At 41.4% G+C, this 23209-nt stretch overlaps 2 protein-coding genes and 1 long non-coding RNA gene across 8 annotated transcripts in view; 1 reads left to right on the forward strand and 2 right to left on the reverse strand.

The window, feature by feature from the left end:
* Window positions 1–8317, reverse strand: part of crybg1a (crystallin beta-gamma domain containing 1a) — a 67751-nt gene extending 59434 nt beyond the window's left edge. For all 3 annotated transcript variants that reach the window (XM_064300946.1, XM_064300956.1, XM_064300937.1), the window contains exon 1: window positions 7789–8317. In XM_064300946.1, the coding sequence (XP_064157016.1) occupies window positions 7789–8129 (341 nt within the window). In that variant the 5' untranslated portion in view covers window positions 8130–8317. The remainder of the gene's footprint in view (window positions 1–7788) is intronic.
* A 5790-nt stretch (window positions 8318–14107) lies between these two features.
* On the forward strand, window positions 14108–17017 carry LOC135235522 (uncharacterized). Its single transcript, XR_010324403.1, has 3 exons — window positions 14108–14182; window positions 14810–14874; window positions 16564–17017. It is a non-coding gene; the product is annotated as an uncharacterized LOC135235522 (long non-coding RNA).
* Window positions 17018–17374: 357 nt separating this feature from the next.
* The window catches only part of tonsl (tonsoku-like, DNA repair protein), a 22542-nt gene continuing 16707 nt past the window's right edge, over window positions 17375–23209 (reverse strand). For 2 of the 4 annotated variants that reach the window (XM_064301040.1, XM_064301052.1), the window contains exons 26-28: window positions 20269–20342; window positions 20050–20183; window positions 17375–19303 (exon numbers count right to left, since the gene is read on the reverse strand). In XM_064301040.1, coding sequence (XP_064157110.1) covers window positions 19110–19303; window positions 20050–20183; window positions 20269–20342 — 402 coding nt within the window. In that variant the 3' untranslated portion in view covers window positions 17375–19109. Of the gene's footprint in view, window positions 19304–20049; window positions 20184–20268; window positions 20346–23209 lie in introns of all 4 variants that reach the window. The other 2 variants (XM_064301035.1, XM_064301042.1) reach the window with 1 other exon arrangement.

The raw sequence follows: 23209 nt of genomic DNA on the forward strand, positions 1-23209 counted from the left end.
GTCGGAAAGGGAGAACCGGCTTCGCCCGCCGTCCTCGCAGAACAAACACACGCCTGTTAGACCAGGGGAAAACCACGGCCTAACGGTCTCCTGTACGGGGGCAGGAGCAGCCATTTTAAAAAAAGCCGTTACAATCACCGTGCCAGGGTTCCACTTCGACGATTTCAGACGGTTTAGGTAATGAACTGAAACATTAATTGATTGATTAATTAATTAATTGGAATTAACATTTATTCCATTAATAACATTTCATGTTTTTTGTTGATTACGTTGAATTTGAATGCATTTTCACGGAACTGACTGAAATGAAATGGGCACTGACTCCCAATTCAGTTAATACCGTGATTAGAATTTGGGTGAAACTACATTACCCACGAGTCTATGCTCTAGTGTCACAAACCCTTGATGGAAAGCTGCTGGATACTGTGGCCATGTCCGAATCATCCCAGTTGTCTACTATTAAGTATACAAGATGCGTACAACTTGTATATGCAATAGTAGGCAAGTGCATTGATCCAGACACTTGTTGTGATACTGTTCTAAAATGCAAAAAAACTGGGATGACATAATATTATGTTATGCAAAAGAAGGATAAGATGGTAAATTAGAAAGCTTTATATTTTCCCAGAGAGCCCTTTACTTGCTACCCCTCGGCTTTCTGACAAGGCAACGGCTTTGCAGTGATTCTGTGACTTAAACAAACCCAGTTTAGCCAGTCTGTGACATAGTAGCAGCTCATTAAATTTATATGGAAAATATAATAAATCACATTTATCTGTAGAACTATCTGGCAGTTTTTATGAAAATATTACTTCCAAAGCGGTTGGGCTATGGGCATTCCTTTTGAATTAGCAACTTGGTGTTTCGCAACGGCAATAGAAACGCTTCCCAAAATATTTCAGTCACAGGATAGGACCGTACAGCGCTGAGACTAAATCTATCATCACAGGACAGGATGACAGACTTATTGGAAATGCTTCAAAAAGCATTCAGCCATAGGTAGTGTGACAGAACTGGACCCTCTCTCTCTCTGACTCTCTCTCTTCCTCCTTCCCTCTCTCTCTCTCTGTCATTCTCTCTCGCTTTCACGCTCTCTCACTCTCAAATTCAAATTCAAAGTGCTTTATTGGCATGACAAAACTCATGTTTATATTGCCAAAGCATGCCAAGGAACATGTGAAACACCAGAGAACAAACAGTAATAGAATAATGTAATATGCAAATATATATACACATACATACACACACACACATCTCTCTCTCTAAAACCACTATTTTCTTTTTAAAGAATTTGAAAAATTGCAACAAAATAAATAAGCTCCACCCACTCAGGTAATCAGAACAGCATTGCCTGTATTTACACTACTTTGTGATAACAGCAGTGTTAAAGTAAACTTTACAATGCACACACAGACACACACATATACACACACACGCACACACACACACACATACATATACACACACACACACACACATGCATGCACACACACACACAACAGAAGCACTCACACAAACATGCAGACACAGGAGCAAAATTAGACAAACACAGAACACATGCAAGCATATACATGCACATAGATATATTATATGTACATGTATTATTGTGAGGTATTACACAAATAATTATAATACATCATCTGACTATGCAGTACAAAGTGTATTATTAATAGTATTATTAACAAAAAGAATAACAATAATAATAATAATAATATAGTAATTAGCTGGCACTTTCAAACAATCTGTTCTATTTGTCTAAACCGTGGTAAGATCAAAGAATGTATGGCTCAATCATAACACTGAACAGGTGCAAAGTCCTCTCTCGCGAAAGCCAGTATTACAGGCCTGTTAAAGGAAGGTGCAGGCGTATGGTCCCTTAAACCACACCCCCCAAACATTCAGCCGTGTGCTAAAATCAACAGCAAGTTTGCTTCAAAGTCTGCCTTCCGGGTTGGCCCGGAGTCTGGCTTCTGTGTCAATCTGTCAATCAGTCAACATTATTGTCCTAAGTGGGAAATTTGTTGCACAGCCAGGATACACATGCAACAAAGATGATCCACAGACAAGTTAAGACCAGTACACAATAGAAAAAAAAAAAACAACAACATAAAATCAACGAGGTAAAAAAAAAGTTTCAATACATTATACAAAAACACTGGTGTATTGCAGAGCCAGCAAATAGGTGTGACAAGACTGGGAAACCTATCGCCGGCGTAACTTAAGCAAACTGACAGCAGATTATGGAACAAAAGAAGGATTTGTCCTGTTAAGCTTAACTTTAGAAATCATAATATGCATATTGGAGGGCAGAATATCAAACTCATTGAACAGAGAGAGAATGGAGTGGTCCAGAATAGCCAACATACAGACACGGCTCTTATAGACATCAATCTGCTGGGCCTCCTGCTATACAGAGTTAGCCCGCGTATAGACACGGCTGTTATAGATATCAATCTGCTGAGCCTCCTGCTATACAGAGTTAGCCCACATACAGACACGGGTCTTATAGATATCAATCTGCTGGGCCTCCTGCTATACAGAGTTAGCCCACATACAGACACGGCTCTTATAGACATCAATCTGCTGGGCCTCCTGCTATACAGAGTTAGCCCGCGTATAGACACGGCTGTTATAGATATCAATATGCTGGGCCTCCTGCTATACAGAGTTAGCCCACATACAGACACGGGTCTTATACATATCAATCTGCTGAGCCTCCTGCTATACAGAGTTAGCCCACATATAGACACGGCTGTTATAGATATCAATCTGCTGAGCCTCCTGCTATACAGAGTTAGCCCACATACAGACACGGGTCTTACAGATATCAATATGCTGAGCCTCCTGCTATACAGAGTTAGCCCACATACAGACACGGGTCTTATGGATATCAATCTGCTGGGCCTCCTGCTATACAGAGTTAGCCCACATACAGACACGGGTCTTATGGATATCAATCTGCTGGGCCTCCTGCTATACAGAGTTAGCCCACATACAGACACGGGTCTTATGGATATCAATCTGCTGGGCCTCCTGCTATACAGAGTTAGCCCACATACAGACACGGGTCTTATAGATATCAATCTGCTGGGCCTCCTGCTATACAGAGTTAGCCCACATACAGACACGGGTCTTATGGATATCAATCTGCTGGGCCTCCTGCTATACAGAGTTAGCCCACGTATAGACAAGGGTCTTATGGATATCAATTAGCTGGGCCTGCTTTGTTGTACGTCGCTCTGGATAAGAACGTCTGCCAAATGCCTGTAATGTAATGTAATGTAATGTAATTTACACAGTAAGAAACTTATGAGGGCAGAAATTACTGTCAATCACTAAACCGACAACAAACGGCTCCTCTCTTGTATTTTGACGAAACTCGCTGTGTGTTAGTCCCTTGATGACCTCACAAAAGAACCGCAGAATCCTCTCTGTGTCCTACAATGTTGCACTGCGGTTTTGGTGGCTTATGGGTAGGGTGTTCTTTAAGTGAACTCTAATCCCCTCTGCAAGGTCAATGATAACACAGGCTGGTCTCGGAAACACTTGGGAGTCAAATTTCAGAACATCACATTTCTGCTCTCTGTAATGGGGCAGTGACACAGTCAAAACCTCGGAGCTGAAGAACAGCTAAATTAAAAATATGCACACAACAATATTTTCACTGTACTGAACCATAAGATAGAAACGGCATAATCCTACATTACAGCGTTGTTAGGCTTGACAGCACTATCTTCGTTTGGCATCTTTGCTTTTCATCAGGTGTACATTTTTTGTGAGAGTGATGTTTCAACGAAATGTGTTTTTGCCGAATAATTCAACATCTTTTTTATTTCTCCTCCTTGAATATATTCAACAAGGCTGTATTAATTAGAAATAATTCGTTGTTAGATTGCCTCATTAGACAGCTGTTTACTCATAATCAAAATAGCTGGTTACCTGCGTGTATTGTGAATTCAGTTAAGGGGCCACACAGTACTACAGAAAAGAGCTAGCTCTAAATGGACGAGAGGCATATGTTTCATATATGACAGCTGGTAGTCTGTGAGGTTGGTACGACTGGTTGATATAACATATGATGATGAGAAATTCAAGTGTGTATTGAAGATTAGTGAATCTGTGTGCGCACACTTTTATTTATTAGGTTTTTTTTTGCAGCATGATTGTCTCCAGGCTACAGTGAATACTATTATCTAAACACAATATATGACTATTTGGCTAACAGGACACATTCTCTATTTAAGATTGAGACGTGAAGAAACAAAAACCATCACCTTGATCCAAGTGGGATTCAAAACCCATCACCTTGATCCAAGTGGGATTCAAAAACCATCACCTTGATCCAAGGGATTCAACACGGCTTAAAAATAAATAAATAAATAAAAGATCTTTGAAAATGGTGCGATGAATGGAAATACCTGGTGTGGCTAGTTTTTTTTTTTCCCGGTTCCCACGTTTGCATAATTTGTAAAGCGAGCCTCCAGACGAGAGGCCCGTTTGAACCTCACACACTCTACTTGGGTCACTTCACTGTGCAAATTATGTTTTTTTTTTTTTTGTTTTTTTTTTTTTTTTTTAAAGGGGGCTGGCTATTTTTTTTTTGCAAATAGTAAAAATAGACTTTTCTTTTAAAATTGTCAGATGCAACTAGGAATAATTCTGGAGTCTAAAGGGTTAAAAAAAAAAGTATTTCAAAAGAAGTCATTTTCCCAGGAGGTGACAGGGACAGAATGACAGATGAGACAGGTACTGTTTTCGCAGAGAGAGAGAGAGAGAGAGAGAGAGAGAAACGATTGAGACCTTAGGCTAAATACTGCTGTATAATGGTTAGGGGAACTGGGGGGGGGGGGGGGGGTTGCAGGTCTGATTCCCAGGTGAAGCACAGTTGCCGTTCCTTTGCCTAAATTGCATAAATAAAATATTCACCTGAACATACAGTTCCTTTGTAAAAATGAAATCCGAGTAAGTTGCTCTGGATAGAAATGGCTGCTAAGTGTCCGAATGTAAATTTGGGCACTAAATTAGTTTAGTAGGTCAGAAGATCTTCACTGGATGCAGGCACTGTGTCACTCATTGTTGTTGATCTCTCTCTTATACTTCCACCACAGGTATTCGAAAAAGGCAACTACTTTTCACCAAGAGTCACACTTTTTCCATGTCTAACCGACCAGCCTCTACTGTCAGACTCATAGGCTTATGGTACTAACACACACTTGATGTAAGGTAAGTTCACCCAAATTATGGGAGTGTGCTTTACTAAGAAGCTTCAAATAAACTAATAAACAGTTGCCTCTTCTGACCACTCAGGATGTCGTGACACTGGTGCTCCAATCCAGAGGCAGCAATTAAAATCAACTCAGCCACTGGCCAATGATGTAGCTGGATAAAATTGATAGAACCAATCATATTGGAAAAAATTGCTTTAACAGGCACTCTACGACAGAGCTCTCAAACTCCAGTCCTGGACGGCTGCAATGCCTGTTGGGTTTTGTGGTCTTCAGTCGACAGCCAACAAAAGGCCCAGGAAATAAGATGTGTGGACTTGTTAGCCATTTAAAAATTTGCTGTCAAAGGCTTTAAGCGCTGACCCGAAGCAGAGCATGAGACTCCCACAGGTAGCTACGCTCAGCTTTTAATAAACTGACATCAAACCCAAGGTCAATGTCCGTGTAAACAAGAGGTGCGGTGCAAAACACGTGCCCATATTAAGCCTGCTGTTTCTGTCGCGAGTGTCCTACAGAATTGCTTAAAGTCAGACTGACGGTTCTTTCGCTTTCTTTAACCATGGAGTGTGTTCACACGCAGTAGGCGTGCCCTGTGATGTTTTTCCGCTTGGATGGGAGCGTGGGCCGAGGGTTAAGCTCTGTGTATATACGCCGCATCCTGGTGCGCTCTGTAGGAACAGGACGCCGGCGTGTTTACGAGCATATAAATGCGCAACGGCATATAAATGCGCAAATGCGACACCACGCAGTACGCGCGAGCACATAAACATATAGCCTACCTATGGCTCATAAAATACGGGCAGACGTCCCAGATTATTACTCCAGATGAGAGAGCTCTGCATTAGTCAATTATGCACAGTGTGCAGAAGCGATTCGTTTACACAGCATACGGTTTGACCACGATTAGTCTGCATATGTGCAGGTGTTCGAACCGCAGTCAGGTGCGCGAGCCTGAAAAAACGAATCGCCGGCGCGAAGCAAACACGGGAGTCCTATCCCTCCCAACTGTCCGTCGATCCTGGAAACACCTCGAGTTCCAGGATGGATATTTTACTTGTAAAACTGAGGGGTGGTTTGGGATGATTGGCGGATGACGAAGAGCGATAGAAAATAGTGTTCAAACCAGTTACAGTGTGAAGCAATTGCTGTCATAGCCAAGATTACAATATAGCCGCCGTAGGAACAGAGTGACTTCTATTTTACACTGAACGTGATGCCCTCTTTGTGCGGATTCTATACTCGCTGTAATTCACTGGGAATGAATAGAATTCATAATGTGATGAAACTATAGTTGTTGTTGTTTTTTTCTTTTTAAAGGAGCGTCACTTCCCTCCACAAATTCCCCCGAAGATGTTCTTACCATACACACACACACACACACACACACACACACACGGCTCCACAAAATAAGTCCCAACAAGTTTTTCTCTGTGTCCGGACTCGCGGCTTCTGACTTGATTTCTGTGCCCTTGCCAACAGAGCGGAGGCGTGGAGAATTTATGGAGAAATAGTTCTCCCAGTGAGAATCGAAAAGACGTATTTTTACCCGGGTTTTTCCTCGCGCCGAGGACTGAAAGTGAGAAAGCTGAGCGAGTTTAAACTAGCTCCGCAGAACGAGGACACCTCACCTGCTCACCGCATCACTCGCCACGGGGCAAAGCCGCTCGCTCTCCGCCAGAAAGTCAAACGCTGTGCAAACTTGTATGAATCGATGCACAATAAACACAATAAAAACTGTGATAATCACCCGAAGACATTATGTCAAATGATAATCAAATCAGACTAATTTGGTTCAACTAATCTGTCCAGTCTACAATCACAGTATTTGACAGTCATCTGCGGTAAACACACTTTTCCTGCCGAGGGTACATGGGCTATTTTTTGTGTTAGTGTACTGAGCTATGGCACACTGCATTATTGCTTGATTGCAGCCTTTCCGAGAATTACCCTCTTCCACACACACACACACACACACACACACACACTTTCAACAGCCCCTCTTGACATGTATTTTCCTTTATGTAAACAACTGCTTGCTGCAATATAGGAACACCACTGTCCTGGGTGAGGTGTCAGGCCTACCCAGTTTAGGTTACCGTATTTAATTACAACGGGATTAGACGCTGTTCGAAATTACTCGACAGAGGAGATGCGTCATGCCACAGTAACTACACGCGCTCTCGCGCTCGCCATCTGTACCTGTTTAAGACCGTGCACCACGCTTCTCATTCGCAGAATTCATGGGTATGAGTGGAGATTTTTTTTAGCAACAACAGACAGTGCAATCCATACCCTCTAAAATTTTGAGCATACACGTGCATCTGTAGTCCATTAAGGGAACAGGTAAATCACACTCAGTAGTCAGTACAGTCAATCAATATACGGAAACAGGGTGAGACAATAGCTTTTCATGAGTTTATGAATGTCGTATGATAATGCAACCTGGATTTATATCGTATTTCAATACTAAATACTGAGCACAGTTTAAAGAGGAATACAATCGCTACTGTCATATTTCCAGAATTTTGTCACCTAAGTTCGTCTTTACTTTCGGTGTACTTACAGGTGGTTCCTCGTGGCCTCGAGGTCCTCGGAGTCGCTGAAAAACAGAGGGTCGTTGTGGGACTTGTCCCGTGAACTCTTCCTTTTGGGCCACTTGAATCGTCTTCGCTTCTTCTCGGTGGGACTGACCGTCGCGTCGCTCGGAGACGTCGTTCCCTGTGGATTGATGGGCGAAGTCGGACTGGTCGGTGAAGTTGCCTGCTTATCGATCGGACTCGTGGGCTCTCCATCCCCGGGCGAAGCCGTGTGTTTGGAAGCATTTTTTCCATCTGCCTTTTTTTCTTTATCTTGTGACTTTTTGACAAACAACTGTCTAAGTTTGGCCGTCCCGGATTTGCTCATTGCTGCCAAATTGTAACAGAAGTTGCTGGTATTTCAATCTGGAAGACGTTGAGAGTCACCAAATGACTGCGTACAAAGATTTTTTTCAAAAATCCAGACCCCTTTCTTTTATAATTCAAGTCAATATAAATGCTGGACGTGAGTCAGAGCCAACTACCGCGACAGGATCTCCTGTCTCCGCGGGACGCAGTTAAGGACACGCAGGTGAGCTTGAGCAGTGCGCGCGAATTCCTCCTCCACGCCTCATCCACACACGCCTGACGCAGTCTTCCGGGTCCCACAGAGTTTACTCAGGTAGTCAAAAGCATTCGCCGAATTTTAAATTCAGTGTTGCTAGTGCCACCCCTCGTCCGCGGCGCGCGCTGCTTGCTGCTTAATGCCAAACCAACGTGCGCCTCGCTGCGAAATTTACGGTCACTGTTTTGAATTGTTCCCTTGAGCTACGGCAGAGCAGCTTGGGTAGTCTCGCTCAAGATCGGAACATTTTGATGCCACTGAAAGGTAATAAAGAAAGAACGATTCAGTCGTTTCCCTGTTAGGAAATATATCCAAAGTTCTCTGCATTCCTGGAAAGTGTCTTGAGATAATAAAAAAATCAATAACATGAACGTTTTTTTTATATTTTCATAAAGGCACTGTATTTTTGCTGTTGCTGACTCACGGTCATCATGTAAGATCAAACAGATTTCCTTTGACTGGGGGGTGATATTGTTGCCAGGCTAAGAAGAGACAGGCCGAGTTTGTCCCACGATGAGTCAACCTTGCCCACAGCCGTGGGTGGAAGAAGCTATCCTCTCTTTTCCAGCGCTGGGTAAGAACATTATTTTCTGCCGCTGGCTGTGTTCACGAGACTGAATTGAGGTTCACGAGACGGATCTGCTCACACACAGAGTTTCATTTCTATTTCCCTAGATACGCGGCTGGTAGGATCCTACTGGACATGGCTTCTCACCACACTGGGATTAAATAAATAAATAAAAGAACAGAGAGGCCTACAGGCTCCCCGAAGAGTGCCCTGGATCGCTTCTGTCCCACAATGTCCAGAGCATGCAGAGAAATACACCACATCAATTTAAGGCAGTGGTTCTCCTGCTCTGTCCTGCTGGTATCTGTTCCAACAACAGATGCAATTCCACAATTTTAACAAGCTGTTAATTTTTAATTTGTTGCTATATTTGTGCAGTATTGTGCTATATTGCAACCAATTACACAAAAAATAGTTTTGTTTTGTTTTTTTAACCCCAGGATCAAGTTTTGGAACCACTGGTCTAAAGAAACCCTTTAAAAACCACTAAATGTTACAATGCCATTTCACATGCCATTTCTTGCATTTATTTAATTTTTTTAAATCAGAAAATATTTACACAGTAAAATGTACAGTGTTAATTCAGCAGTGTTAATGCAACTCTTTAACAGATAACATTTGGTCCCACTCTGGAATGTGGGACCAAATTTTATCTGTTAAGAGTTGAATTAACACTGGACATTTTATTGGATATAAAGTGCCTTGCAGCTGTCACCAGTGTGTTTCCCTCACCTGTGTGATGGACTGCAGCCATTTTGCACCAAGACACCCACCACACATCACCTGAGGTGGAGAGCGACATCCACCAGATGTCAGAGATTTGTAGTCTTTGGTTTGTGAATAGCATACTGTATTTGACCAAAAAACAAGAAACAGCTCAAAGGCTATATGAGGTAATCAGTGACCTGGGAGGAACCGAGCATAGTTTGCTAAAATATTTAGAAATATCTTGAATAATAGCAATGAAACAACTCAACCTGAGATGACTTGGATACAGTGAGTCATCTTCATTCCTGTCGTAGTTGCAATATCCTAGTCTCAACACTAGAGGGCAACACTGGAGAACTCTAGTACCGTCCGGTAACTCGATTAACTTGAGCCTATGATTGATGTTGGGAAATGACAGTTAAGCGCAGGGTATAAACACTATTGTGCAATGATGTAATTAGTAAACATACAGCACTAGGGAAGTCTATGCCATTCATCTGCCAAGCCCTGTCTAAAAAAGCCTGCATGCATTGTGTAAAAGCATTGTTTTCTCACATTAAGATGTTCCCAACAATTCCTGAAGAAGAAATAAACTGGAGAGATTCCATTTGATTTTACGTGTGTGTTTGTGTGTGGGTGCATGTGTGTTTGTGTGTGCGTGTGGCAACTTTCTGCAGGATTGGTAAGTTCAACAATGAACTCAGGAAAGACCTGAAGCAAAAACCATAGCAGACATACTTTATGCTCAGACTCACCACGTTTTCATCATGTTAACCATTTACCTGTTCACTTTAAGTCCAATATTGGACACAAATACAGCAAACATAGAAATGGGGTTGCCAGGTTTGGGAATCTCTCTCTCTCTCACCCCCCAGCCTCTACCTCTGCCTTGTGCATGCTCGCTCCCGCTTTAATTGTATTTCATACATTACAGGGGTATTACTGGGTATATTATATATTATTTGTTCTGTAGCCTATCCATTAGCGTTTATGAGAAAAATGACATACAAGACAGTATCACACATTTTATACATTTATAAGATAGCAACACACTAGGCCTATTTACACATTTAGAAGATGCCAAGAATCTACATCCACACAATGGTATGGTGATTGTTACGATCCAGCATGTGTTTTTGTGTCTTTTTGTCTCTCTCTCTCCCTCCCTCTCCACTTTGCCACTCTATTCTAGGTTTCTGTTGCCCCTTGGCTGCCCAGGTTGAAGCAAGCAGCCAATCAGAAGCCATCTTCCCCTTTAAAAACCATGTCACTTCCTGGTTCATTCTCTTACACTCTGTTTTGCTGTTGGCCTGCTGTGATTGTCTTGTATAGCATTATTGTACTCTAGTTTTCTCAAGCTGCCTACTTTGTGTGTGTTTGTGTTGTATGTGGAACTGGACTAGGTAAGGGGCCCTATACATTTTGTTACAGGTAGGTATTGGATTGTCTAAACACCCTAGATTAGGAGTGGATGCCACCTCCTGCATGTTTAACTTTGGGTAGTTAGAGTAGTTAGTCAACAGCAGGGTTTTTGTTTGAACTTTACTTTTATTAGATAGTTAGGCAGTTTACTCCTATTGAGTCAGCTTGGTTTGAGTTTACTCTGTTCTTTCTTTTGGCATCGCTCATCCAGTTCACTTTGAATGTGAGTGTGAGTGCAACCAGCAGTATACCTTTGTAATTAGTGTACATACCCATTGTAAATTCTACCTTGTAAACATTTTCACTTGCACTTTGTCACTAAACTTATTGCACATAGAAATGGTTGTCTAGTGTTTTCTGTCCTCCCACCGGTTCATCCACCCCAGATTACATCACAATCCTTTTCTCATATCCCCTTGCCTATCGGGGTCGTAACAGTGATATTATAATATGGTTATGTGTTATGTCAGTGAATACGTAGTTCATTAATTCAAAGGAAAAGACTCTAGGGAGATATAATTATATATTACTTTATGTGTGGGGTATTTCATTTCATAGCACTGATGGTTCAGGGTGATTTAGTAATAGTGACTGTACACTGTACAGTATGACGACAGTGGCACATCTACAAATGCCATGGAAACACATACATCTGTCTGATTTGTTCATGTGTAGAACTTAAATGGGAAACGGTCTAACAGCTATCTTAGCGAGCTACCCAGCTGTAGGTTCCTTCAGATCAGTGTGCATTGGCTGCTGTATAATAATGGATTTAGCTTGTTGAGATGTCCATCGGAGCGTGTGGTTTTCGGGTCTTTTTAGCCTATAACGTGAGAGAACCGAGAAAATCTGTCTCATTTAAGAAAGAACGGTGCTCAATGGTCTGCACCCTAAAGCAGTATAAAGCTGGACACCCTCTGCAGTAAGGATATGAACACCCTCAGCCGCTCACTGCTGGACAGTCAACTGTAGCTTCTCTCTGCACTCACTAAAAAACCGCTGTTATGTGAGCTGTAGAGCGATAGCGAGCACAGGAAAGACTGCAGCCCCCCCAAGCCCTTTTGGCCAGTTTTCCAAGGAAAACAGCTGATGCCCGTTCGAAAAGTCGCTAAATTTGTCGCTGGGCTCATTTTTTGAAATACACTCGCTAAAGGGCTGTGAAAACTGACTAAATCTAGCGACAAAGTCGCCATTTTGGCAACACTGAGTACAGTACACGTTTTTACATGTCCATATCTACTTCCCTTCATTATGGGACAATGGCCCATAATTCTTGAGAATTCTTTATGAATACTTTGGTGTGATTGCTTCCGGCAATATTTAAAGTATCCTGTACCAAGTGTAAGGTTTAGGAGCTCTAAAATTTGCTGCTGTCACATTAGAAATAAACTGAATAAACTGTAGAACCATTTGTGATAGTGTAGATTTATTCCTTAATAGGGGTGAGGTAAATAAGGTATATCAACTAAAAAAAATTACATTATTAGCATTTTTGACCCTGACTTTGTTGGCACCAATGGTGTTACTTCTTGACATTTTAACTGTTTTATGTTCTTCATATCAGTCCATTATGACCGTCCATATCAGTCCTCAGGTGAGAAATACGCTGCTCCAGTACTGTCTGTACATGCTGTACAGGCATAGGCTCAGTTTTGCCGACAAGGCCACTTTTATGGGAATGCGCATAGAGCCTGATTAACAAAGTCTGTGTTCAGTTAGCAAGTTGATAACCACATTTTGTGATACTGGTTAAGCCTGATTGCAGTTGTTAGGTTTCGTGAGGTCAGCTAATGCAATGGAACCCTGGGTATGATAAGCTTCCTTTGTATATTCCCTCTGGTATCTTCCTGACTGGAGCGTTAGGCTGGTCTCTCGCTGTGAGCTTTGAACAGAACGATGCAAATGTTCATATATGATGAGCTATTAAAGAGGTAGAAAGAGAGTAATTAACCCTTCACCTTCTCCTCCTCGTTCACCTTTATCTCTGTTAATCCAGACAGGGAACGGTAAGGTGACATCACACAGTCGAGGTATTCAACACAGGCATTTACCCTTTTTAAATTACTAGCATACTCACAGAGACACACAGACACATATGCATACGCATACACACACACACACACCCACACACAAACACATACACAACATACGCACAAACACACAGGCACTCGGGTTTGGACATATGGCATGACTGTACATGCACCTAATATCTTGTTTGTTTACGTGTTGGTGAATATAGTGGGACATACAACACTGATTTTGCCAAAGAACATTCAAAAAGTGTGGATTCAACCGGATTATGACAAAGTTACAATATGATCTGCTTCTGTGAGTTTTTAAAAAGCTCCACTAATAAAATTGAATCATCATTGCCCCCATCTTCGCTGTGGAGCTTATAAACTATTAATGAACAGTACAAAAAAATGTTCAAATGGGCATTGATTATGCTCACACTGCCAACATTTAGAATCAATATTTCTGTGAAATTACATTAGCATATATTTAGGAGCATCTTTACGAACTGTCATAGGCCATAGGTGGTTGTGCGGACAATTTAAGAACAAAAGAACATATGGTGAGAGCATAAGTCAAGAAAAGAACAGGCCATTCAGCCTAACGTGGCTCAGTGTTCATTAAAAACACGAGTACACACAACACAAACTGATCAACCGTATTGCAAGTTGGCACAAAGATATAAAAGAACAATTATAAAGAATACCACACTGGTTCTCAGGACCAGCCTCTTTGTACGCTTTGTATGCAGATAAAAGCCAATAGAGTTAACTGTCACACTGTATAAAACTATAACGCTCATGTCAAATAATGCCCATAAATGAGATAGGAGTCCTACAAAGATAAATTGCCTGAAATATGAACATATGTTATACGACACCCTGATAAAAACAACCTGGGGGTGATGCACAAATGGGCAACCCTTTGTGGGGGGGGGGGGGGGGGCAACAGGACTGAAGGATAACAGGACTGGGATGTAAATTTATCTTTAGACAGTAGGTATATAATGGAATAGCAAAAGTGATTCTATACCTTGAGAGCTGTAAGAGAACACACATCGTCCATCGTTTACCTCCTCTATCTTTCACCCAGGCTTGATGACCACGTGAGTAAAGCTTTCTGAGAAAGTTTCAGTCTCGCTGTTTAAAAGCTATTTTACAGTTCAGAAACTAATACTGCTGAATTTCTGTCAGAGCTTAAATTCTGACTTCATTTTGATTGGCACAAAGTGTGTACTGTGTTAGAGTTCATAGTTGTACACTGTATCTGTATTCAAATTATAACACCGACAGTAAAACTTCTGAATTATACTTACTGTGTTGATTTGTCTGGCTGCCGGTGTATCCCTCAAGTAGTATGTAGGTTATGTTTAGTACACAGAAAGCTATCATCAAAAACACTCTCTATCCTACAGCTGCTATATGAAAGATGGGTTTGTTCATAAGGCACAGATACAGAGGGATAATGATTCTAACAATTTGAACATAAATGCTACATCCATCCATTGGTTAGAATAAAGGAAAAATAATCTTTCAGTGGACTGTTTTTTTCCAGCTGTCTTTCTCATTTGCTCATAAAAGCCTTTGACTCAGTATATACAACAGTCATTGTTGTGAAATTACATTTTTTAAATTCTATTTGTTCATACACTATAAATGCAATCCATGCATGTTCAGTTCATAAATTGTAATCAAATGCAATACTTAAATTAATCAAATAATTATCTGCACAGATGTGTAGCTGTGATTCCAGGACTTTTAAGACCATGGCCAAGAAAATAATTTTTCTCTTCATCATGTAAGTATCATAATGCACATTGTAAGACAGGAAACTATGCTTTCTGACTTATGTAGACCAACACAGATTTGACAAAGGAGACTGAACATTTAAAACTTACTTTAAAAAGACGTTTAAATACTGAACATTAGTTCACTCTTTAAACGAATTCACTGCAAGTGAACATTCCAAATGAACTGTTTATATGACTGCTACAATAGGTGAACTCCTGTTTATGTTCAAGTTGAAAATCTCAATAAAACCAGAACACAGCAGTCTCTCTCACACAGTCCCACCACAATGCTGAATCAACATGTTTGGTCTGCTTTGCACAAATCTGGTGTTTCTCTTCCTTTTTTTAGAATTAGACAGGCTCATTACTAAATTATCATAATTAAACACAGGTAATTCTACAGACATAAAAGCTTGATCTTAGTTTTACCTTTATTTTCACAACTGAGACTGGCATGGACTTGCAATTGGTCAAAATCGATGTGTACCCTCCAGCTTATTCTGTCGATCCCATCTCCAACATGCTTAAAATACTACATCAATTGGCTAATGGAATTGTTTACTCCTTTCAAGAAGAACAACTAATTGTGTATATGAGCTTAATGTTGGCAACATAGACAGTTACATTGTACAAAGTGCGTTTTTTTGATTGTACCAAAATACAATGTTTTATGCAAATGCATCATACATTACTTCAAGCTACATTTGTTAGTTTTATTTAATTTTTGTATTAGTCACATTGTCTATGACACCTTTGTGGTACCAAATTAAAAGCCTTGCAGATTTTTTGTTTTTTATTTTTTTACAGAAATCCCTTTTCTTACCAGGAGACAAAATTCATTTTGAACATGTTCCTGGTTCATATAGCATTTCTAATTGTCATTGTTTTTCATTTTGTCAAGTGAAATATTTAGTTTTTCTCTCTAAAATTTCTATTTCATGTAGGATGATTTACGTCCTATGTACCTAATCAAACAGGACTCCAATGTAAACAAATAGAAAGCCTTTTATTGTGAAGTGCTCTGGAAATTGGATACAGAAATGTAAGATTGCCTCTCTTAAAGTAATGTATATGTAAAACAATTTACATTCACTGATAGTTCCAACATTTCCTGTCTCCACATAGTCCTAATAATGAACATAGCCCATACACATAGCATCCCATTGCCAATTATCAAGCCAAACACTAATGCTCTTTAAAGCAGCATTTCCATTGATTAACAAAGTCTGTGTTCAGTTAGCAAGTTGATAACCACATTTTGTGATACTGGTTGAGCCTGATTGCAGTTGTTAGGTTTCGTGAGGTCAGCTAATGCAATGGAGCCCTGGGTATGTTAAGCTTCCTTTGTATATTGCCCTCTGGTCTCTTCCTGACTAGAACGTTAGGCTGGTCTCTCGCTGTGAGCTTTGAACAGAGCGATGCAAATGCTCATATATGATGAACAAAAGCACAGTAGAAAATAATCTGTGGGGCTAAAGTATCCACAATATTTGTGGATTAAATATCCACAACATGTGTGCCCAGTACACAGTCTCTCACTTTGTTTCATACTCAGATTACTTTAAGGTGTAAGATCACAACTATGTGATTGGAATGTTTGTAGCTGAACATTCTAATGCTGATGTAACTATCAGTACTGGTAACTGAAAGTAGCTTTTCAAAGGGTTAATAATAGCAGTATTTTCTTCCTTTTCCAGAGTCTTCTCACACCCCAGTCATGCGGAGATTGACCCATCATTTAATGATCAGCCCGAACCTCCAGAACAGCTCCATACAGATTGGATGAGTCAGCTAAATGATGACAGGCTGCTTTCGGAAGTCACTATCCCTGGGGCCCATGATGCAATGGCTTTTGATTGTATATATTTGGCAGAATGTCAGGCGTGGAATTTAAATAACCAGCTTTCAGCAGGGTTAAGATACTTTGATCTTAGAGTAGATAACTCACTACGGCTGGTGCATGGAATTATAAAATTGGGTGTAAGGTTGGAAGAGGTACTTGTCACCATAGTAGAATTTCTAAAGGCACACAAAAAGGAAACAGTTTTAATTAGGGTGAAGCCAAAACAAGGTCAGTTTCAAAGAGGGAACACTGCCTTTTCTAGGGCTATGACATTACTAAAAGGTAATATAAATCCATATGTATACATGTCAGAGGCAAACAATCCAAAACTAAAAGTTGTTCGAGGAAAGATGGTTGTTCTAAGGCTTCCAAATAAATTTGATTTTGGGATAACCCATTTCGGTACACATAACGAAGGTGAACATGTAGTCGATAACATTACTGCCAAGAAGATAACAATAAATGCACATTTAATTACTGCCAGTGATAAGTGCAATAATATTGTAACTTTGACATACTCCAGTGGGACAGGCTTAACTGCCATTAATGTTCTACAGACTGCAATATGTGAACGTACTCCAAAATATGTGGCCCAGATGATTAACCCTTGGCTCATTCAGAGATTCAAGGATTTTAAAAACAAATGCCTTGGCATAATTGCAATGGACTATCCTGGACCTGGCCTGATCCAAAAAATCATAAAACATAACCTGATTGATGAGAATAATAATCAAATTCCTGGGGCCAGCTCAAATCAGTAACATGCTATTTGCACCAGGCATCTTCAGCACAGTTCCGCTACTTTAATACCTGCTTCAAAAAGCCAATCTGCCATAGCGAACGTAAGGAACCCTGAGTAATACTGTAATGAGTTTCAGATGTACTGACATGAATCGATGCCAAAGGGTTGCATGGGCCAGCCCTGAGTTTAATCTTTTTTGATCTTATTTCCTTGATAGTTTCATTTTAGAGCCATCCATGGCAACAGTGTATTGGTTTTCTTTGTTCGAGTTGGTGCAAATACACTCTTAATGACAAGAAATTAATAAAATGAGTCTACAAAAATAATTGTTCTCTCACTCATTCGGGCATTCAAAGTGGTCACCAGAATAGACTGGCAATGACACAAGGGCATTGCTTATCTATCTATCTACCAACATGTCTGGTAAAACTTGAACTACAGTCCTTAACACGGTGGTAATGATCATAAACATGAAAAAACATGTCATAACCACTCATGCCAGTGTCATACATCAATTGAAGCTACAATGGTTGTTGTGACAATTCACACAAGCTGAAACATGGTAACAAGTGCTAAATGTCATATCTGTCATGAGAGAATATTTGTGGCACTAGTAACATAAACTAGGGTCTGGAGTTAATATCAATCATTTGTTTTAAATAATTGTTTTGTAATAACCTGTGATTAATTATGATCTACAATTTAGTTAGATGCTGGTACATAATGACAAAATGATGCAGTAAAACTATATCTTACTGGTGCATTAGTATTTGTGATAGCCCTACGATTCACATAGTACTGGTCATTCATGCACAGTAATATGTCCAGATGATTCAACTCCAACAGCAGGGACCACATGTACACAGTAAGAGTTAATTGGACGAGTTGTTGCAGCAATTGTCATGATGTAAGAAAAATACGCTTGCTTCCTCTTTCCACAGAACACTTGTATATGTGCATTAGATTTGAATTCAAAAAACCAAATGCCCTATTCAGAAATACCTAGATAACGTGACGAATATAGAATTAATTTTTTTCTTAAGGCTGACCAATGATAATTAAGATAGTTGTAAAATGAGCTTAATCAATACAGTGGGCATGAGATAGTAAATGAAAGAAAGGTAATTCGGTCAGCATAATAAAGCATGTGTTTTTATGCGTTTCTCAACACATGAACCAAAGCATTTCTGAAATAACACTGCAAGATTTAAGTCATTGCTGCGGTGCAGGAATGTGTTCTGTGTTCATTATTCGACTCCAGCTATGTGTTGTGTAAAAGTGTCTGTCTGCTAAATGCCGGTAATGTAATTAAGGTAGTGAGCTTACAAGAAAAACTGCTGACTGCTGGGACTGTAGTGCACATTGAGAGGAGGTCCATTAATCCATCTGCCAAGACACCAACAGCAAAAAAACAAACAAAAAACCTGCTTTAATAATCCTCACCAACCACGGCAAGGACAACACATTGCAGACACATTCACATACTCCATTTTTGTTGAAACTTTGAAAAGACACACACACACACACACACAATACATTCACGTAAGGAGACAGGTTAAATATGCATTTTGATCCAAACGCCAGTCTCTGGATAGTGCAGTCTTCACCCGAGCTCCGGGTGTGAGTCCTCCAGTCCAGACGGGGGCACTGCAGCGGACTCACAGAGAGGGCGCAGCTCTGAGCAGACACTTGGCGTAGCGGGATAAGACTCCGCCCCCCCGGGCTGCCCAGCTCTCCTGCAGAACCTTGCGGTCCAGCTTGTTGAGCCGCTGGGAGCAGAGCTGCAGGTTCCGCACACAGGAGGAGAGGCTGTCCAGGGTCCCACCATCCCACGGCCCGCACACCTGACAGCCTGGAATGCGCACGCACGCACACACACACACAAGCACGCATGCACGCGTCACACACACGCGCACACACACATACACACACGGTGTTAAAAGCAGTCCATGGTCAGGCTCAGGCATGCCCACAGGCCACTGTTCTGTGTCAGTTACACCAAGGGGTTCTTCAGTCAACAGCTTCCAGCCTCTCTGTAGACAGCTGCAGTGTGAGTCCTTACGGAATCCACGAGTTGCTATGGGGACAGTGAGTTGGCACGGTGACAGTGAGTTGGTACAGTGACAGTAAGTTGGCACGGTGACAGTAAGTTGGCACGGTGACAGTAAGTTGGCACGGTGACAGTGAGTTGGCACAGTGACAGTAAGTTAGTATGGTGACAGTGAGTTGGCACGGTGACAGTGAGTTGGTATGGTGACAGTGAGTTGGTACGGTGACAGTGAGTTGGCACGGTGACAGTGAGTTGGTATGGTGACAGTGAGTTGGTACGGTGACAGTAAGTTGGTATGGTGACAGTGAGTTGGCACGGTGACATGTTCACTAGAGCCCAGCTGCACATCTTGGTGATTAGATTCAGCGACTGCCCGACTACAGTGAGATCGATGATCACGGTGGCATGTTAACTACAGCGATTAGTTATGACAAGACGCCAATGGAGGCTGCTACGGTGATGGTGAAAGCGGCGACAGCTGTTGTCACGGCGACGCTACGGGTGAATTCGGCAGCGGCGGTTCATCGCGGTGGCATTGCGGGGCCTACCCTGCAGGTTGAGGAGGTCCAGGGTTCGACGGCCCTCTCTCAGGGCTGTGAGGAGGGGCTCCAGCCCCTGTGAGGTCATCGCTGGGTTCCCCGACACGTCCAGAGACACCAGGGACGGACAGACAGCCAGGCACCTGGACACACGGACACAAGGCCACTCAGCACTACTGACTCACGCAGACACAGACGGACGGACGGAGAGACAGACAGACAGCTGACCTGGCCAGGGTGGAGAGGTCACAGTCTGTCAGTCCATTTCCCGCCAGGCTGAGGTGAGTGAGAGCACACTCCTCCTGCTGAACAAACACAGAAACCATCAAAACACAGTCTAAACACAGCCTGAACACAGCCTGTACGCAGTCTAAACACAACCTGAACACAGCCTAAACATCTGAACACAGTCTAAAACCCATCTAAACACAGCCTGTACACAGTCTAAACATAGCCTGAACACCATCTAAAAAGCCTGAACACAACCTAAACATTTAAACACAGCCTGAACACCATCTAAACACAACCTGAACACAGTCTAAACATCTAAACACAGCCTGAACACAGCCTAAACATCATCTAAACACAGCCTGAATATCTAAACACAGCCTGAACACAGTCTAAACATTTAAACACAGCCTAAACATCATCTAAACACAGCCTGAACACAGTCTGAACATCTAAACACAGCCTGAACACAGTCCAAACACAGCCTGAACACCATTTAAACACAGTCTAAACATCATCTAAACAGCCTGAACACCATCTAAACACAGCCTGAACACAGCCTATAACCCATCTAAGCACAGCCTGAACATTTAAACACAGTCTAAACATCATCTAAACAGCCTGAACACCATCTAAACACAGACTGAACACAGCCTATAACCCATCTAAGCACAGCCTGAACATTTAAACACAGTCTAAACATCATCTAAACAGCCTGAACACCATCTAAACACAGACTGAACACAGCCTATAACCCATCTAAGCACAGCCTGAACATTTAAACACAGTCTAAACATCATCTAAACAGCCTGAACACACCATCTAAACACAGACTGAACACAGCCTATAACCCATCTAAGCACAGCCTGAACATTTAAACACAGTCTAAACATCATCTAAACAGCCTGAACACCATCTAAACACAGACTGAACACAGCCTATAACCCATCTAAGCACAGCCTGAACATTTAAACACAGTCTAAACATCATCTAAACAGCCTGAACACCATCTAAACACAGACTGAACACAGCCTATAACCCATCTAAGCACAGCCTGAACATTTAAACACAGTCTAAACATCATCTAAACAGCCTGAACACCATCTAAACACAGACTGAACACAGCCTATAACCCATCTAAGCACAGCCTGAACATTTAAACAGTCTAAACATCATCTAAACAGCCTGAACACCATCTAAACACAGACTGAACACAGCCTATAACCCATCTAAGCACAGCCTGAACATTTAAACACAGTCTAAACATCATCTAAACAGCCTAAATCCCATCTAAACACAGACTGAACACAGCCTATAACCCATCTAAGCACAGCCTGAACATTTAAACACAGTCTAAACATCATCTAAACAGCCTAAATCCCATCTAAACACAGACTGAACACAGCCTATAACCCATCTAAGCACAGCCTGAACATTTAAACACAGTCTAAACATCATCTAAACAGCCTGAACACCATCTAAACACAGACTGAACACAGCCTATAACCCATCTAAGCACAGCCTGAACATTTAAACACAGTCTAAACATCATCTAAACAGCCTGAACACCATCTAAACACAGACTGAACACAGCCTATAACCCATCTAAGCACAGCCTGAACATTTAAACACAGTCTAAACATCATCTAAACAGCCTGAACACCATCTAAACACAGACTGAACACAGCCTATAACCCATCTAAGCACAGCCTGAACATTTAAACACAGTCTAAACATCATCTAAACAGCCTGAACACCATCTAAACACAGACTGAACACAGCCTATAACCCATCTAAGCACAGCCTGAACATTTAAACACAGTCTAAACATCATCTAAACAGCCTGAACACCATCTAAACACAGACTGAACACAGCCTATAACCCATCTAAGCACAGCCTGAACATTTAAACACAGTCTAAACATCATCTAAACAGCCTAAATCCCATCTAAACACAGACTGAACACAGCCTATAACCCATCTAAGCACAGCCTGAACATTTAAACACAGTCTAAACATCATCTAAACAGCCTGAACACCATCTAAACACAGACTGAACACAGCCTATAACCCATCTAAGCACAGCCTGAACATTTAAACACAGTCTAAACATCATCTAAACAGCCTGAACACCATCTAAACACAGACTGAACACAGCCTATAACCCATCTAAGCACAGCCTGAACATTTAAACACAGTCTAAACATCATCTAAACAGCCTGAACACCATCTAAACACAGACTGAACACAGCCTATAACCCATCTAAGCACAGCCTGAACATTTAAACACAGTCTAAACATCATCTAAACAGCCTGAACACCATCTAAACACAGACTGAACACAGCCTATAACCCATCTAAGCACAGCCTGAACATTTAAACACAGTCTAAACATCATCTAAACAGCCTGAACGCCATCTAAACACAGACTGAACACAGCCTATAACCCATCTAAGCACAGCCTGAACATTTAACACAGTCTAAACATCATCTAAACAGCCTAAATCCATCTAAACACAGACTGAACCAGCCTATAACCCATCTAAGCACAGCCTGAACATTTAAACACAGTCTAAACATCATCTAAACAGCCTAAATCCCATCTAAACACAGACTGAACACAGCCTATAACCCATCTAAGCACAGCCTGAACATTTAAACACAGTCTAAACATCATCTAAACAGCCTGAACACCATCTAAACACAGACTGAACACAGCCTATAACCCATCTAAGCACAGCCTGAACATTTAAACACAGTCTAAACATCATCTAAACAGCCTGAACACCATCTAAACACAGACTGAACACAGCCTATAACCCATCTAAGCACAGCCTGAACATTTAAACACAGTCTAAACTCATCTAAACAGCCTGAACACCATCTAAACACAGACTGAACACAGCCTATAACCCATCTAAGCACAGCCTGAACATTTAAA

Source organism: Anguilla rostrata, chromosome 1 (genome assembly GCF_018555375.3).
Source record: "Anguilla rostrata isolate EN2019 chromosome 1, ASM1855537v3, whole genome shotgun sequence".
In the NCBI taxonomy this organism is placed as follows: domain Eukaryota; kingdom Metazoa; phylum Chordata; class Actinopteri; order Anguilliformes; family Anguillidae; genus Anguilla; species Anguilla rostrata.